We start from the raw sequence: 14,930 nt of genomic DNA on the forward strand, positions 1-14,930 counted from the left end.
AGGTGGAGTCCCAGTCGCCACAAATATGCTGCAGATTTTCTATCATAATTCGCTATGCATGTTAAACCCCCACGATTAGTGCCCCTCTATAACGTCTTTGAAAGCAGCTTTCTGGCACTCGCTCATGATGCGGGCTTGTTGTGCGATCTCGCCCAGGCGTCCGATGACTTTCCCGTTGCCTTCAGCAAATTCGTAAATAGTATATGGAATCTTGACTTCATCACAATACTGCATGACCAGCTTCTGAGCCTTCCGCAAATTGTGTCTTGGCATTCGTGGATAGAGGTGATGCACAGCCTGAAATTGCAGACCACCATGGAAGAAGTCAAGCCACTCTGGGCAGTCGACGTCCATAGTAGTGCGCAACATGCGTTGAGGGAATGACTCCGCGACGCCCAGATCTGCTGTACTCATGGCGAAATGTGAGAGAGTGATCTGGACGTGCACCATCATTGTGACAGCGTGGCTGACCAACACGTAGAGGAAACGATGCCAGTTCGTGTCAATCGATTTGTAGACCGTCAAGTAGCCGAACCAGTACCAGAAGAAGACCTGGCCAGCCATTTCCAGATAACGATGCCACCACGCTGGACCTTTCCGTGGTCCTTGTCCGAGGAAGATATATTGCCAGCTCAGGACGTACAAGTTGAAGCGTCCGAAGGTGAGGATCGGATAGTAGAGATAGTGCTGGTACTTCAGCACAAACTGCGCCGCAGCATCGTACGTCATGACACGATCGTAGTATGTCGATTTCAGGCTCTGGAAGAATCTGTGGCTGATGGCGAAGAATGGCATGTGCTGAATGTCCGGATCATGCTCGGCCGAGTTGGTCACAATGTGATGCACATTATGATTTCGTTTCCACCAGCAGCAAGATAACCCTCCCAGAAAATCTGCAATCAGAATGCCAATCGTGCTGTCCACATGGAAGTGGTGAGTAATGCCCATGTGGCCGGCATCATGGACAGTGAATACCAACTGATGCCACATCATGCCCAAAAAGGTGGCCGATAGAATGTACCATTCCTTTTGCAGGAAGTAGTACGCGAGGAAGCCCAGTAACGTGTAGCGTGTGACTTCAACCGCGTAAGCGGCGTAGTTGCAGTCGTAGAGACCTTCGGCCCGCAGTTTCTCGTCCAACTCTTTGTACTTGCGGATGATCGTCGTTTGGGTCTCTTGATCCAAGTCAGGGTACAAATCCAGATCATGGTCTATCTCTTGCTGTGTTCTCTCGTCTGCAGGATATGCCTTTGATTTTTGCGAGGCTGGCTCACCGATGGCCAATGTTTCGAGAGAAGTTGCTGAAGACTCGCTGGCTCCTGCAGAGCTACCTCTCCGTCTGCGAAGGGCGGGATTCCTGCGCTCTGAAGGTTCAAATACAGGGGAGCCCTCCGACGAGCTGGCCGACGAGTCTTCTGCATGACTTCTCCCCTCATGCTCGTCCTTCGAACAAGCAGCACGCTGTTCTTCCTCCGTTCTGAACTTGCCACCTTGTATCGGAGGTACGAAGTCTGCCCAGTATCCGTCGACCTTGCCAATGCAGTACCTTTGCATCACCTCCTGCGACTCTTGCGAATGGAATGCCTTGACTTCGTTCGTAGCATCCCTTCCAACCATATGCAGCATGGCCTTGTCGCCACCGGGATGGTATGGGATCCATGCGTCGACTTTCAATACCGCTCCATCCACTATGACAACCTTTCGTCCTGCGGCGATCAAAGCTTCGACATCGTCCCGCGACAGGACCGTATCCCGGTAGCGACTGGTGTGATTTGCGGGGGCCATGCTGTGGTTGTCCGAACAAGACGTGTCTCGAATGATCAGGCCATGGGTATAATCTGGCTTCGTCTTCGCGTGAAAATCGTAGTTGGGGGCAAATGTGTGCTTCGTGGTTCTCCAGAATTCAATGGCGGTCGATAGGTGGAGAGAGGTGTCAGGGTCAGGGTCCACTCGGCTGATGGAGTAAGCCGGTCCGGCTAGTCGCGAGCTCCATTACCCGGTCGACGTCAACCGCGCGAGCTTCACTTCAAACGCCGCCGCTGTCGCCTGCCACATCGCCCCGCCCACCGCACGCTCTGGACCATTCTCGTCAAAGCATGATCACCACCACCCGCTAGAACACCACCGTCGAGACCAGCGCCAACATGGGCGACGTCGTCCCTATCCTGCTGAGCTTTCCGCCAGAGAAGGCCAGCACATCGCCCAAAGTCTACGACAAGGCCGCCCGCGAATATATCAAGAGCTTGGACGATATCCCCGATGCCTCCTTCACCAAGCTCGTTGAGAAGAAGAATGTGCTCACATTCCTTGATCCGGCTGTCAACTCGATCGGCTATCTCCGCACATTGATCAAGCAGATACAAGGCACGCGAGACAAGAAGCAACTCGATAATCTCGATGAACTCGCTGTCGTTTTCTTTGGCACATTCGATCCGGTACAGGTGCGATATGTTGGCGAAGACTTTATGCTGCTATGGGATTGGGTGTACAAAGGCCTGCAAGAGAACGGCGAGACCGATTTGACACCACTCGTCAACTCGTTAGTGCGACTCGATCCTACTTCGGCAACCTTCATACCGGCACACCTGTACATCTTGAGACTGTGCCTAGCGCGAAGCATACCCAGTCTGGCACTTCCCATCTTAGACACCGATGTCGCTGCCTTTCCTTCCAAGAGCACAAAGGGTGTGTCTGAGGAGCTGCCATGTGACGAACACGAGCTCAGCAATGCATGGATCACAGAAAAGAGTGGCTTTGCGAAAGACCTAAAGTCTACACATGTGCTCGAGTACTATCTGCTTGGCGCATCTATCTACATCGGCATGCACAACTGGAGCCGTGCCCGATTGTTCCTGGAGTACGTCCTCCTCTCACCGTCCCAGTCGCACACCGCCAGCGCACTGCAGGTAGAGGCATACAAGAAATGGGTACTGGTGGGACTGATAGCGAACGGGAGACCATTCTCTGAGCCAAAGACACACGATCAGGTAATCTGGAAAGCCCTGAAGAGCTGTTCGAAAATGTACGATGAGCTTGCGACAGACTTCATGCAGCGCAACACGAGGAAATTCCAAGCCGATGCCGAAACAGGGGTCGAATTGATTCAGGATGATGGCAATTTCGGGCTCGTGAAAGAGGTGGTGGATGCTTTGAAGCGCTTCCGGGTCATAGACCTGCAGCAGACATACGCGGCAATCGGCGTGACTCGCATGGCCAGTCTGCTCGAACTAGATCCGGGCGAGGCTTTGCAGCTTCTTCAGTCTATGATCCAGGATGGCCACCTCAGTGCCAGTCTTTCAGGCGCTGGTGCTGACACGGTACTGCGTTTCCACGATGCTGAGCCTTCGAACTCTCAGTCCGATTTGGAAGCTCAGACATTCCGCATCCAGGCCTTGGTGGCACAGATCCGGGATGCAGACCGGCGACTCCAGTTGACGAAAGAGTATGTCGACTACCAAAAACGAATCACCCGTGGACTCGACGGTGATCCTGCGGATGCTATGGACCTCACGTGGGACGGACCACCGGGAGTACCTCTCGCGGAAGGTGAAGACGAAGATTTGATGCTCTGAAGGGGCACAGTCACAAGTACGATGTCATGATGATGGTTTAGCGAGGCGTTCCCATGCATGAAAAGGGGCGGAGGGCCATACAAGTTCGCGCACGATTCTTTCTTGATGCATAGACTGGCCACGGTCGAGCTGATCACGACGTGTGAGCACTGCATCTAGCTGTAGAAGTAGATATGACTGAAAGCAGGCAGTCTACATCCATCTCGCGGATAGTAGTAAGTCGAATGCAAATTCTGCTCGGACTTTCCATTGCCTTCACTTTGATGGCGCGGCTTCATAACTCACAGCAGCTAGGTCATTCGGAAGAGAGTGAATGCGAGTCTAAGAGATTTCAAGCAAACATTCACGCACCGACCGAATAAATACGACCCTCTCTCTCCCTTTTCCTCTCCACCAACACTCCAACCACCACGCACTCATCTATAAACCCAGAACAACATCACAATACACAAGACCGACAGAAACCCAACAAGCAAACGAGTGTCACCGATACGATGTCTATCGTCAAGAATAGTATGTTTACCACTGACAACACTCGAGTCCTCACTGACAATGTTCATCTGTAGTCCCAGTCCTCACCATGCTCGCTCGTCGCTCTCTGCACGCGGCTCCAGCACTACGCCACTCCTCATCCAAGCGCATTGCGGGCGCTCCGTCGCCACATCGGAGCGACCTCGTCACTCCATCGAGCCAGAAGAAGCGCAGATATGGCAAAGCGGAGTTCCTTTACGACACTAAGCACTTGAGCATCGGGCTTCTGTTGGGGCTCGTGGGCGCCAAGACGCTACACGTTGCGGCGAAGGAGGAGGTCGAATGGACCTGGAAGTAGAGAAAGGACGGGCGGTGGACTCGAATGGACTGGAGAGGAGGCTTCGACTGTAGAAAGAGCCTGGAGGACGGTGGACTTTTCGTGGAGAATGTCTCTGATGGAGTGAATGAAAAGCTGCTTCCAGAGCCCGCCCGAAGCGATGTGATGAGTCACGTCTACCTCTTCACTTTGACTGGGCATGTGCAACATGTCTCCGTGTTGAGCGAAGTGAATACAAAGTCGTACTCACGTGCACCCGCGGTGAACAGCTGCATGTGGCGCATCATTCACTTGCTTAGCGCGTTCCGAAGCTTAACTATCGCACTCGACGACAACTTCCAGCGCCAAACTGCCCGACTACATTTTCAATCAACAACCAGCAGCCAACATAGCTCAAGCAGTCCCGGTGGTCTCGAGGTGAGTACCTGCTCGATCGCGCCGGAGTCCGTCACTGACTCGAGTAGCCAACAAACGATGCCAAAGAGAGCTGGCCCACTGAAGGCCGTTGCTCACAACAAAAAGGCCAAAGTCAGCAGCGAAAACGCATCGAAAATGGACGCAGAGAACCCACACGACAACAGGTGCTTGTTCTTCGAGCTCTCCGCAGAACTGCGGAACGAGATATATGAGCTCGCTCTGGTGAAGTCCGAGGAGATAGAGATCACAAAGGAGACGTTCGCTCAGCCAGCTCTTTTGCGCACATGTCGCCAGATCCGTGCAGAGGCTGTTCAGATTTACTACTCTCGGAACGAGTTCTATACCACAATCTCTCGCTTGGATGCGAGTCTTCTTCGCGCATTCGGTCAGCAGCAGTCCCACGAAGAGGTTTGGCTTAAGAGGACAGGCGTGGCTTTGATACTCAATGAAGGCTCCAATGACGCGTACTGGCCCAATTTCCTCCAGTGGATGAAATGGTACTATGACGACGAAGTCACGGGCTTGGCTTGTCCGGAGGACTGTCCGGGAGGTCTCTGCTGCACTCTGGATGCGGCTTTCCGCATCGTGAGTGAGTTGCAAGATCTTCGCTGGAAGCGAGTTTCTACAGTTCTGGAGACTTTGAAGAGAATGAAACAGCCAGAGAACGGCAGTTCGTTGCGCTGGCTCGAAAGTTCTCAAGACTGAGGCATTCGTGTCAGGGAGCTTCGCTTGAACGAAGAAAATGGCCGTGCTCAGCTCACCATCCAGCTGTGGGTACTGTTGTGCCAGAGAAGACTGTCGGAGAGTTGAGCAACTGCACACGACGACTTTGGTGCGGGGACGGAATAATGCGTCGATTGAGAACTGCGATAGCTGAAGCGTCAGCACGCAACCGTGGAAGTGATATAAAGTGCCACATATTGTTCAAGGCAACAGGATAGAGAGACGAAGATCGAGATTCCGCACTGCATTATCATCTTCTGCAAGCGTCGCTTCGCAGATCATAATCGAATGTGCGCTCACTGCGGACCACACGAGCAGACACCGAATGGCTGGAGCTCGAATGCCTGTAGAAAATAAAAGCTTTCGCTCATTTTCAGGACATTCTTCCACGTTTCTTGATTCTTATTTACCGCAATGGTCGGACGTTCAGCTCGTGACGACTAACGCTCTATGGGACAGGCTCGCCGGTCAGATATGGACACATCGAAGGAACACCGCTGCACCTTCAAAGGCAATGCTTCAACGCTGGTCCAGTGAGACATACCATGACGGACTTCTGAGCTGCTTGAAACATTTTTCGTAATCCATCTTGGCCGTCAGTCGCCCTGGTCCGAAAGTCGGGAAGCCTGAACTTCGTTCTCGCTTCACAGTCTATGTTGACGCCGTGTAGCGGACTTCTGAAATCTTTGTTGTCCGAAAATCAAGCGGAGGTCGCTTTGCCAACCCGAGAGAATGCCCTGCTGCGATCAGACCTCATTCAATGAGCTTGACCATCTTGAGAAAGCCGGTTCTGCCGCAAAGCGAAGTGACGACGATTCTGAACGTGGCTGAGTAACATTCGTATCAGTAATGGGAACAACAGACCAGGAGTATTAGAACGCGTTGCCATTATAGGGCGACGAACTCATTGGTGTTCTCCGGACCTGGGGACATCGGCCTCGTACAGTAGTGATATCACCCGCGGCCGGTCCACCAGAGAGCTGAATACGAGGTGATCTGGCACAAGTACAGTAGACATGTAGAAGACAGGACGTGCCATCTACAAGCGGAGCGGAACGGACGGGCATCGAGAGTGCTGTAGACAGTAAATTGTTTGCCCTAGCCGTCTTAGTATATGCCCCAGTAGCATATAGCCAATAAGAAAGCCGATCGAGGGTACAGCCTTCTGTTCCTGGCAATGCTCACTTTTAGACGCAGACCATAGACGATCGTGGTCGCTTTTAGGGCTGACTTTACTCTCGTAGAGCTTACTGGGCTCATATTCGGTGAAGACTGCGATCGTTCGAGAGTATCTCACGCGGCCGCGTCCATGAGGAATTGGGCGGGTAGTGGATCCTGTCTTAAGTCCTGAAGGAGCATGGTTCTTGAGGCAGTGAAGCAGGTTTTGGGACTAGAATCTCTTTTGCGCCCCAGTAACCAGGTACGAAGCGTAGAGTAGTAAGGGTACGTAAGCAGTCGACGCGTGAACATACCACCTTATCAAGGAAACTCGTCACGTGTCTCTCTGGCCAGCACCGTGATGGCCATCTGCCGACCTCATCTCGCTGACGACCCACGTAGAAGCCCTAAATCACAACTCCTCCTTGCCCTGTGGCGCTCCGCCAAACCCAAAAGCAGCCTTCACCATCCCGAACGCCGGTCCTTCGTCACGGTCATTGAACTGTCCAGGTTTGTCGGGTCTTCGGGCGTTATTTCAAGTGCCAGGCTGCTTACCCATTGGAGGATAGCTTTTGCCTTCTTTCTCGACTTTGGGCTCACACGAGCACCGCTCGGCTTCTGGTACTGTATCCATGACCATGGGGACGTGAGAACCGCAGCCCCACCACGTGGTTTTTTCTATTTCCAGAGTGAGCAGGCAAGCGGTGAGACAGCGGGCTTCTGAGACATTCGAGGAGCGGGAACACGTACGGCATGAGCCACAGACCGCCTGCTTGCACATTTTTGCCTGTCGTGTGTGATGATCTGCGGAGGTGATCGGTGTCGTCGTGTTCAATGCGCGTCGCGATGGAAGTGCCCGGAAGGTCTGGTGGTGGGGATGGAGCTTTTTGAACTTGGGTTCATCCTCGGCGATCGTCGCAGGCCTCGCCGACTTCACAGCTCATGAGTCGTTACGGCTTTCCGGAAGGTAGCTCTCAGCACGATTTTTACAGACATCACCAAGTGGAGGGTTTCAGATAGTCGCCGAATGGGGATGACGGACGCGCCATGTTGTCATGGAAAAGGTCAAGTTCAAAGTCAAACAGGCATCTGGAGTGTGCTTCACGCTGAGCCGCAGCAAAAAGCTTGGTTCGTGCTCGTGGGAAGCCGTGAAGCCAAGGGTATATCCTGTATCCATGTCCTGACAAGCTGAACTCTGACGAGCACTGCTGTAAAATTAGTATTCAAGCTTTTGAGACAGTCGTCAAACCCAATACGGAAGCATGATGCTGGTAGAGGTGGAGGAATTAATGAAAGAGCGAGAAAGATCAGAGAGTATATAAACAGTGAGTTCATCGACATCGATCGTGTCAGAATAAGACAGAAGCAACAGTTCCATCACAGCAACAGAACAACCCCAAAAGCCCTTCACTCCATCTTTATCAGCAATCGCCAACATGCAGTTCACCAGCATCGCTTTCTCCGTTCTCTGCAGCGCCCTCCTCGTGTCTGCCAGCGAAGTCAACCCAGACGATATCCCTCAGGAGTGCACATGGGTGCAAGAGTGCCAGAGCGTGACACAGAAGGCTGCTTCTTGCGGTGGCACCGCCCAGTGGGGTATGTTATTCTTCATCGATGCCGTGGTTCATCGTTCAATGGCTAACTCGATCCTCACAGGTGATGTCTTCTCCCAGCCAGACTGGATTAGCTGTGCTTGCAACCAGATTGGCGTCCAGGAAATTCAGACATGTGTTGACTGCGCTGGCTGGTACAACCCAGGTGGAGGTAAGCGATGACGCGGCTGTCGGCCGAGTTGAGAGGTGGAAACTAACCATGAATGCAGACATTGTGAAGCTCGACCAGGCTTGCAAGGACCGCAAGTACTAGATAGAATATTGAGCGGGCTAGGAGTGGGTGAGATAGCTGGAACTTTATCCATGGGGCGTGGCCGGGGCAGCAAGTAATCCGAAGTTGAGCGCGTCAGAGCAAAACGTGGTCGTGTCGGGGAGGCAGTTTCCATGAAAAATTTCCATAGAACAGCTTCTACTCCCAATTGAAATATCTCTTGGACAGACTTCATATCATCCGATCTGTATCGCACGTCAATGCTGTACCATTCTATCTCTAGTCTCTATCAGTCAAAAGTAATCTTGGTCGCCTTTTTCATGTCCGCTGGGTCCTTGTAGAAAGCTCCATATGCATCGTGCGCCTTCTTCTTCACTGTCGTTCCGAACTTCATCAAATCTTCTGGCACTGGTTGGTTGGCACCTTTCAGGACGTTGATCAAAGCTCCAGACAACGGCTTCTCGAGGCCATCCGTGAAAAAGGTGATGGCTCTGCCATCCTGGCCGGCTCGGCCTGTTCTGTATACCGGTCAGTACCACTACCTCGGGTCGGATCAAAAATTCACTCACCTTCCGATCCTGTGCACGTAATCTTCCACTGTCAAGGGAAAGGTGACGTTGAGCACAAGCTTTACAGCGGGAATGTCAAGACCACGGGCAGCAACATCGGTGGCGACCAAAATAGGAACTTCGCCCTTCTTGAAAGCTGCCAAACTCTCTTCGCGCTTGGCCTGGTTCAAATCTCCATGGATACCTGCAACCCTGAACCCCCGACGGCGAATGGTCTCCTCGACGCGTGTTGCTTCTTTTTTGTACAAGCAGAACACCAAGATTCTGTCGTTCTTGCTTTTGCCAGACTGGTATTGTTTGAGAATAGCAAGCATGCGATCCTGCTTTTCGCGCTCTCCGATGACCTCAACTTCCTGCACAATACGAGTGTTGGCACGAAGCTCTCCGGAAGCGTTCTCTCCAATCATGATTCGTACAGGTTCGCGCAGAAATTCGGAAGCAAGCTTGCGTACTGAATCAGGCCAGGTGGCTGTGAACATGACCGTTTGTCTCTTTTCGCTGGGTGCGGCGGAGCTGATAATATTCCTGATATCCTGTTCGAAACCCTTGTCGAGCATGCGGTCTGCCTCATCCAGAACCAGATAGGTGGCCTCAGACAGATCGATCGTGCCGTCTCCAATGAAGTCGTTGAGTCGGCCTGGTGTTGCAACGATGACTTGGGATCCCTTCAGCTGCGCTCTCTGCTCATCTTTGTTTGTTCCACCATAAACACAGGTCGCCTTGAGTCCGCGAGGCTTTGTGAGCTTCACCATTTGTTCCTGTATCTGCAACGCCAGTTCTCTCGTCGGGCTCACGATGCACACCTGAACTTTCTTCTCTTTCGTCAAGCGGTTGACACAGGGCACGCCAAAGCCATACGTCTTGCCTGAACCTGTCTCTGCAACACCAATAACATCGCGACCATTGAACAGGTATGGCCAGGTCGCTGCTTGGATGGGAGAAGGCTCCTTAAAATCGCCAAAGAAAGCTTTCTTCGATTCGGCATCGAAAGGTAAGCTATCGAAGGACAGTATGGGCCCAATGTCGTCTTTCTTCGCATCCTCAATGGCAATCTGCTTCTCCTTGTAGTACTTCTCAGCCTCGCTTTTGCTCACACCTGTAATCTTTCCGTCTGCGGATGCATGACTGTGGCCATTTGTTTCCAAGATCTTGCCCTCCAGCTTCGCAGCCTTCTCAGCCCTCTTTCGCGCTTTCCTTTCGGCCTTTGCAGCAGCCTCATCGTCGCCTTTCGCCTCTGCCACGTTGTTTGCAGCTTCTTGCGCTTCAGCAGCTTTCGCAGCCTCCTTCTTCGCACGCTTCAATGCTTTGCGCTCCTCCTTGGAGAGACCATTCTTCTCAGCGCCAGAGTCCAACCCATTGCCACTTGCGACCTCGATTGGCTCTGTCGACTTGGACTTTTTCTCCTTCTTCTCTTTCTTGTCCTTCTTCAGTTTCTTGCTCGTAATCTCACCGGCATCGGCGTCGGCCTCTTCTCTCGTGCGTTTCGACATTCTTGCGGCGTTGCGATTAAGAGCGTGCAGTACTACGACAAGCGAGCACCAGATTCGGGCGACTTTTTTCCCCAAACTTTCCCTGCAGGCAAGTCTTGGCACGGATAGATTCGCTCCCGAGGCAAGCGCATCCGAGCTCAGGTACTTCACGTTCGTCTAGGCACACCCAGAATGACAAACTCCTCTCGAAGGATCACTTTACGACCTGCTTCGGTTAGCTGTTGTGGCTGTCTAGATCAGCTGTCCACACGCTACGAGGTCGTTCTTTAGCCATTCCGGAAAAATTGCAGCTTTCTCAGGGTCGCTATAATGATGGCAAAGTAGAACTCCCCTCGCCTAGGATTTCTGATCACAGTACACGTCTTCGATGGCGGGAGGGAGAGCATTTCCAAGACTGAGCCGCAATGAACAACAGCAACATTCTAGACCCGGCCCTTGGCGGACGAGTGGTGGACAACTCACACGAAGATGACCACGATGACAGACCTCCACCGAAGCGAGCAAGATCATCCTTTACGAGCGCCAACCTGCAATCATCGCCACTTGGAACATCAATGGAAAACTCCCAATCTGCTCTCCAAGCGCTTATGTCTGACGTGCCTGATTACCCACGACGGAGAGCGACGATAGCATGCGAAATTTGTCGATCGCGAAAGTCGAAATGCGACGGAAATCGTCCGAAGTGTAAACTATGCACCGAGTTGAACGCAGAGTGTGTCTATCGCGAGCCAGGAATCAAGCTGGACGCCGGCGACAAGCTCATTCTTGAGCGACTTGCGCATATTGAAGGCCTGCTGCATTCAAACTTGCTCGGCTCTGTGAGCTCGCCAGGAGCGCATGTCGGTCCTATATCGCCTGCGACGAGCAACACTGCATCTGAAGATTTGCATTCAAAGCGTGCACACACTTTTGCAGCGGGCGTTGGCCTAGCACCGCTCGGCGGCGGTGGCATATCGCTCGCTACGAACATATCTACAATGCCCAAAGCTCATACGACGCCAGCGCTACACCTGCTGCAATGGCCGATGATTCGTGATCTCGTGTCAAGAAGTTGTGACCAACAGGTCTTGCTGCAACTGGAAGTGGTGCGACCTGCGTTGGACCTACAGCCACCTTATAGCCTCGATCTGGACCTGGCAGGGAAGCCATCTGCATATGTTCGCTCGTTCTTCGACAAAGTCAATGTTTGGTATGCGGTGGTCAATCCCTATACATTTGCTGGAATCTGTCGCCAAGCATCTGCCGTCGGCTTCCGTTCTGGAGTCGAGACTTGCATCGTTCTACTTGTCCTTGCTCTTGGTCAGGCTGCGCATTCTGGCCATAGCATTTCCCGTGTGCCGCAAGATCAATCGCCGCCCGGAATGGCCTACTTCAATGCAGCATGGCTTCTCATGCCTGCAGTCATGATTCGGAACGACGTGGCGAGCGCGCAATGCCACCTTTTGGCTGCCGCATATCTCATGTATCTCGTTCGCCCTCTAGAAGCCTGGAATATACTCTGCGCCGCTTCTGCAAAATTACAGCTACTGCTTCAAAACCCAAGCGCGATACCAGCGCAGGACAAAGAGCTTAGTGAGCGCATCTACTGGAACATTCTTATGATCGAATCGGATCTGCTCGCAGAGCTAGATCTACCGCACACGGGAATCGTGCAGCTTGAAGAGAGTATGCGATTGCCTCGCAGCTTCCCCTTCGATGCAGCAGCCGCAGCTCGCGACGAAAGCCCAGGGGAGGATGACATCTGGTATTTCCTGGCAGAGATCGCATTGCGCCGCCTTTTGAACCGTGTGTCGCATGTGATCTACAGCCAGAAGCGAAATTCTATCGCTTCTCTTGAGCCGGTGGTGGCCGAGCTCGAATTTCAGCTCAATCAGTGGTACGAAGGACTGCCAGTCCCCATTCGTTTTCCACGCGAACGAGTGCCGGCTCAAGGTCATGTACAGACTGTCCTCCGGCTTCGATACTTCGCATGCCGCACGATCATCTTCCGTCCTTACATACAGGCAGTGCTTGGCGACGAGAACTTGATTCATGAGCCTGGAGTTCGAACAGCTTGCGAGAAATGCTTGGATGCTTGTGTGCGGCAACTCGATCGCATCAATGTGCATCACGAGGGGCACCTACCCTATCTCTTTCAGGGGGCACTTTCCATCACCAGCCAGATCCTCTTGTTGATGGGCGCCACACTTTCCCGAAATCTGAGTGCCATGCTGCCGCCAAAACAGCAGCTTGATACTCTGATCGCAGATGTACTGGCAGAGACCCAGAATGTTGCACACCTAGCGCCAAGCATTGGGTTATGCGCGGACATTGTTCGAGAAGCTGATGAGAGAAGACAAGTTATTCTGCAGCGGCCCAGATGATCAGGCTTCGCAACGATGACGTAGCCATTGAATTCCAATTTGGAAACCTCGTCGGTGTATTGCTCGCCTCTAGCCGGTGATTGACGAGGGCGTGAAATAGCATCAGCACACACTGATCTGCTTCGGCCGATGGGAGCATGTCTTCAGCAGAACGTCTGGCCACTGAGCTCGAGCTCCTGGAGTCTATGTATCCAGAGCAGGTCAAATACACGGAAAAGGGTCGCGAGCTCACATACACCTCTGACACAGGGAGCTTAAAGCTTCGCCTGAGCGACGGGTACCTAGAGGACGCCCGTCCAGAAGTCGTCTCCGCCAGCATTGGAAAAAGAGACATCCGAGATCAAATCAAGCAACGCGTCAACGAAAGCGAGATTGGCGAAGAAGTGCTGGACGCCATTATCAACGACTTCATCGAGATATGCGAAACAAGCCACGTCAATGAAGCAGACGACCAGAACTCAGCAGCATCTACCCCTCAGCCTTCTAGGCACGCACCACCAGCATCCTCGACAGTTATCATCTGGCTCCACCATCTCCTCAATACAAACAAGCGCAAACTAGCTCTCCACCCGGCAGACACCGTCTGTGGAATCACTAAACCTGGATACCCTGGTGTATTGATCTATTCTGGCCCGGCGAAAGACGTGCAGGAGCATGTCAATGAGCTGAAAGCGCAGAATTGGCAAGCCTTCCAGCCGAGGATGGAGAGCGATGAGCCCTGGAAATTTAAGCATGGGCGAGGGGTGATTGAAGTGGAGGCGATGAAAGATGTGGTCGCGGACCTGGAAGAGGAGAGGAAAGAGGGTTTCCTGGAGGCTATGAGGATCAAGTAGATGGGTATGAGGGAGAGGAAAAGGCTACAGCGCGGATCCTTGCTGGCTAGGATTCTTATTTGAGGCGAGTAGCCTATTCTTGTACAGGTTCGCTACATATGCAGAGTGATGTGGTGATAGATGCATTTGGCAAAAGTCAGTCGCGCAGTTCGGCGACTCTCAGCGTGTATGGCGCTTGTCATGACCATTTCGGCGCCAGTCCATTTGACGACCATTCTCTTCGAATGCCAGCACTCGATGTCAGATAAAAGCGACTTGGCACGGGTGTTAGCCCTCACTGCGAGCTGCTGCTTTGAGAGCTCCGCATCAGAACAATGATGCAGCGCTCTGCAGAAGGAGTTGGCTCTCCGGCCTACATGCACTGAATGCCTGCCTATCGTTCCTCATTCTCGCGGTTCAGCGCAGAGTCCTTTTGTAATTTGTCAGCCCCCAATCTTTACGACCGCAACTCCTTCCTCAATTTCTCCCAATCCTCCTTCTTCAAATTCCCGTCCGCCTGATCCAAAGTCTCCCTAATCCTCTCCGTCTTCTCAACCTTCGCCTTCTTCGCAGCCTCATCCTCCGCAATCGCCTGCTCCGCCACCTCATCATAAAATTCTACATCCCCGTTCACACCCAATTTTCCCTTCTTCAATTTCTCTCCGTATTGCTTCGCAATATCCTCCATCGTCATCTTCGTATCGGAGAAGATCTTCAAATGGTCGGAAATGAGATGTTGGACATTACATTGGGGGCAATTTATTACGCAGGTGCCGAAGTGGTAGGCTTGTTTGGAAACGGTGTGGGCGCTGCGGTGGAGGCATTTTTTGCAGGTGAAGTGGAGTTGGTAGGCCGGGGAGAGGGCTTTGCGGGCTGCGATGGTTTCTTTATCGGAGAGGGAGCTTTCGGTGCGGTCGGTGAGGGGTTTGGCGGGGTGGGTCGAGAGGCTTTCTTCTGATTCTGGGGTGGTGTCGGATGACTGTGACCGGATTTGTTGTTGTCGTTGCACTTGAGATGCTGGGGTGTGTTTGCGCACGGCTGGGACGGAGAAGGCCCGGATGGAGCGTTGGGGTATCCGGAAGGGAGCGTGGTGAGTGTGGAAGGCGTGTTCGAATGTGCGCTGGAAGGCACGTAGGCTTCTTGTTGTATTCATGGTTGTGTTGCAGTATATTTTGATGCAGAACAAGATGTCGC

General features: G+C 52.7%; 9 protein-coding genes across 9 annotated transcripts; 5 read left to right on the forward strand and 4 right to left on the reverse strand.

Annotated features, from left to right (window-relative positions):
- Positions 1-75: 75 nt before the first annotated feature.
- On the reverse strand, positions 76-1,785 carry RHO25_011683 (uncharacterized protein; the record flags this gene model as incomplete). Its single annotated transcript, XM_023603106.2, has 1 exon — positions 76-1,785. One exon carries the CDS (start codon positions 1,783-1,785, stop codon positions 76-78), a length of 1,710 nt encoding a protein of 569 aa, XP_023454302.1.
- Positions 1,786-2,144: 359 nt separating this feature from the next.
- RHO25_011684 (uncharacterized protein) lies at positions 2,145-3,572 on the forward strand (the record flags this gene model as incomplete). The annotated part of the gene is made up of 1 exon (XM_023603107.2): positions 2,145-3,572. One exon carries the CDS (start codon positions 2,145-2,147, stop codon positions 3,570-3,572), a length of 1,428 nt encoding a protein of 475 aa, XP_023454303.1.
- Positions 3,573-4,066: 494 nt separating this feature from the next.
- On the forward strand, positions 4,067-5,502 carry RHO25_011685 (uncharacterized protein; the record flags this gene model as incomplete). The annotated part of the gene is made up of 3 exons (XM_023603108.2): positions 4,067-4,085; positions 4,139-4,397; positions 4,455-5,502. 3 exons carry the CDS (start codon positions 4,067-4,069, stop codon positions 5,500-5,502), a joined length of 1,326 nt encoding a protein of 441 aa, XP_023454304.1.
- Positions 5,503-7,090: 1,588 nt separating this feature from the next.
- RHO25_011686 (uncharacterized protein) lies at positions 7,091-7,459 on the reverse strand (the record flags this gene model as incomplete). The annotated part of the gene is made up of 3 exons (XM_023603109.2): positions 7,091-7,161; positions 7,234-7,356; positions 7,429-7,459. The coding sequence occupies 3 exons, from the start codon at positions 7,457-7,459 to the stop codon at positions 7,091-7,093; spliced, it is 225 nt and encodes a 74-aa protein (XP_023454306.1).
- Positions 7,460-8,114: 655 nt separating this feature from the next.
- RHO25_011687 (uncharacterized protein) lies at positions 8,115-8,544 on the forward strand (the record flags this gene model as incomplete). Its single annotated transcript, XM_023603111.2, has 3 exons — positions 8,115-8,274; positions 8,335-8,442; positions 8,501-8,544. The coding sequence occupies 3 exons, from the start codon at positions 8,115-8,117 to the stop codon at positions 8,542-8,544; spliced, it is 312 nt and encodes a 103-aa protein (XP_023454510.1).
- A 247-nt stretch (positions 8,545-8,791) lies between these two features.
- DBP3 (RNA-dependent ATPase) lies at positions 8,792-10,561 on the reverse strand (the record flags this gene model as incomplete). Its single annotated transcript, XM_023603112.2, has 2 exons — positions 8,792-9,020; positions 9,072-10,561. 2 exons carry the CDS (start codon positions 10,559-10,561, stop codon positions 8,792-8,794), a joined length of 1,719 nt encoding a protein of 572 aa, XP_023454298.1.
- A 404-nt stretch (positions 10,562-10,965) lies between these two features.
- RHO25_011689 (uncharacterized protein) lies at positions 10,966-12,924 on the forward strand (the record flags this gene model as incomplete). The annotated part of the gene is made up of 1 exon (XM_023603113.2): positions 10,966-12,924. The coding sequence occupies one exon, from the start codon at positions 10,966-10,968 to the stop codon at positions 12,922-12,924; it is 1,959 nt and encodes a 652-aa protein (XP_023454299.1).
- Positions 12,925-13,061: 137 nt separating this feature from the next.
- Positions 13,062-13,757, forward strand: RHO25_011690 (uncharacterized protein; the record flags this gene model as incomplete). Its single annotated transcript, XM_023603114.1, has 1 exon — positions 13,062-13,757. The coding sequence occupies one exon, from the start codon at positions 13,062-13,064 to the stop codon at positions 13,755-13,757; it is 696 nt and encodes a 231-aa protein (XP_023454723.1).
- A 436-nt stretch (positions 13,758-14,193) lies between these two features.
- RHO25_011691 (uncharacterized protein) lies at positions 14,194-14,889 on the reverse strand (the record flags this gene model as incomplete). Its single annotated transcript, XM_023603115.2, has 1 exon — positions 14,194-14,889. One exon carries the CDS (start codon positions 14,887-14,889, stop codon positions 14,194-14,196), a length of 696 nt encoding a protein of 231 aa, XP_023454722.1.
- Between the last annotated feature and the right edge of the window lie 41 nt (positions 14,890-14,930).

Source organism: Cercospora beticola, chromosome 8 (genome assembly GCF_033473495.1).
Source record: "Cercospora beticola chromosome 8, complete sequence".
Lineage (NCBI taxonomy): Eukaryota > Fungi > Ascomycota > Dothideomycetes > Mycosphaerellales > Mycosphaerellaceae > Cercospora > Cercospora beticola.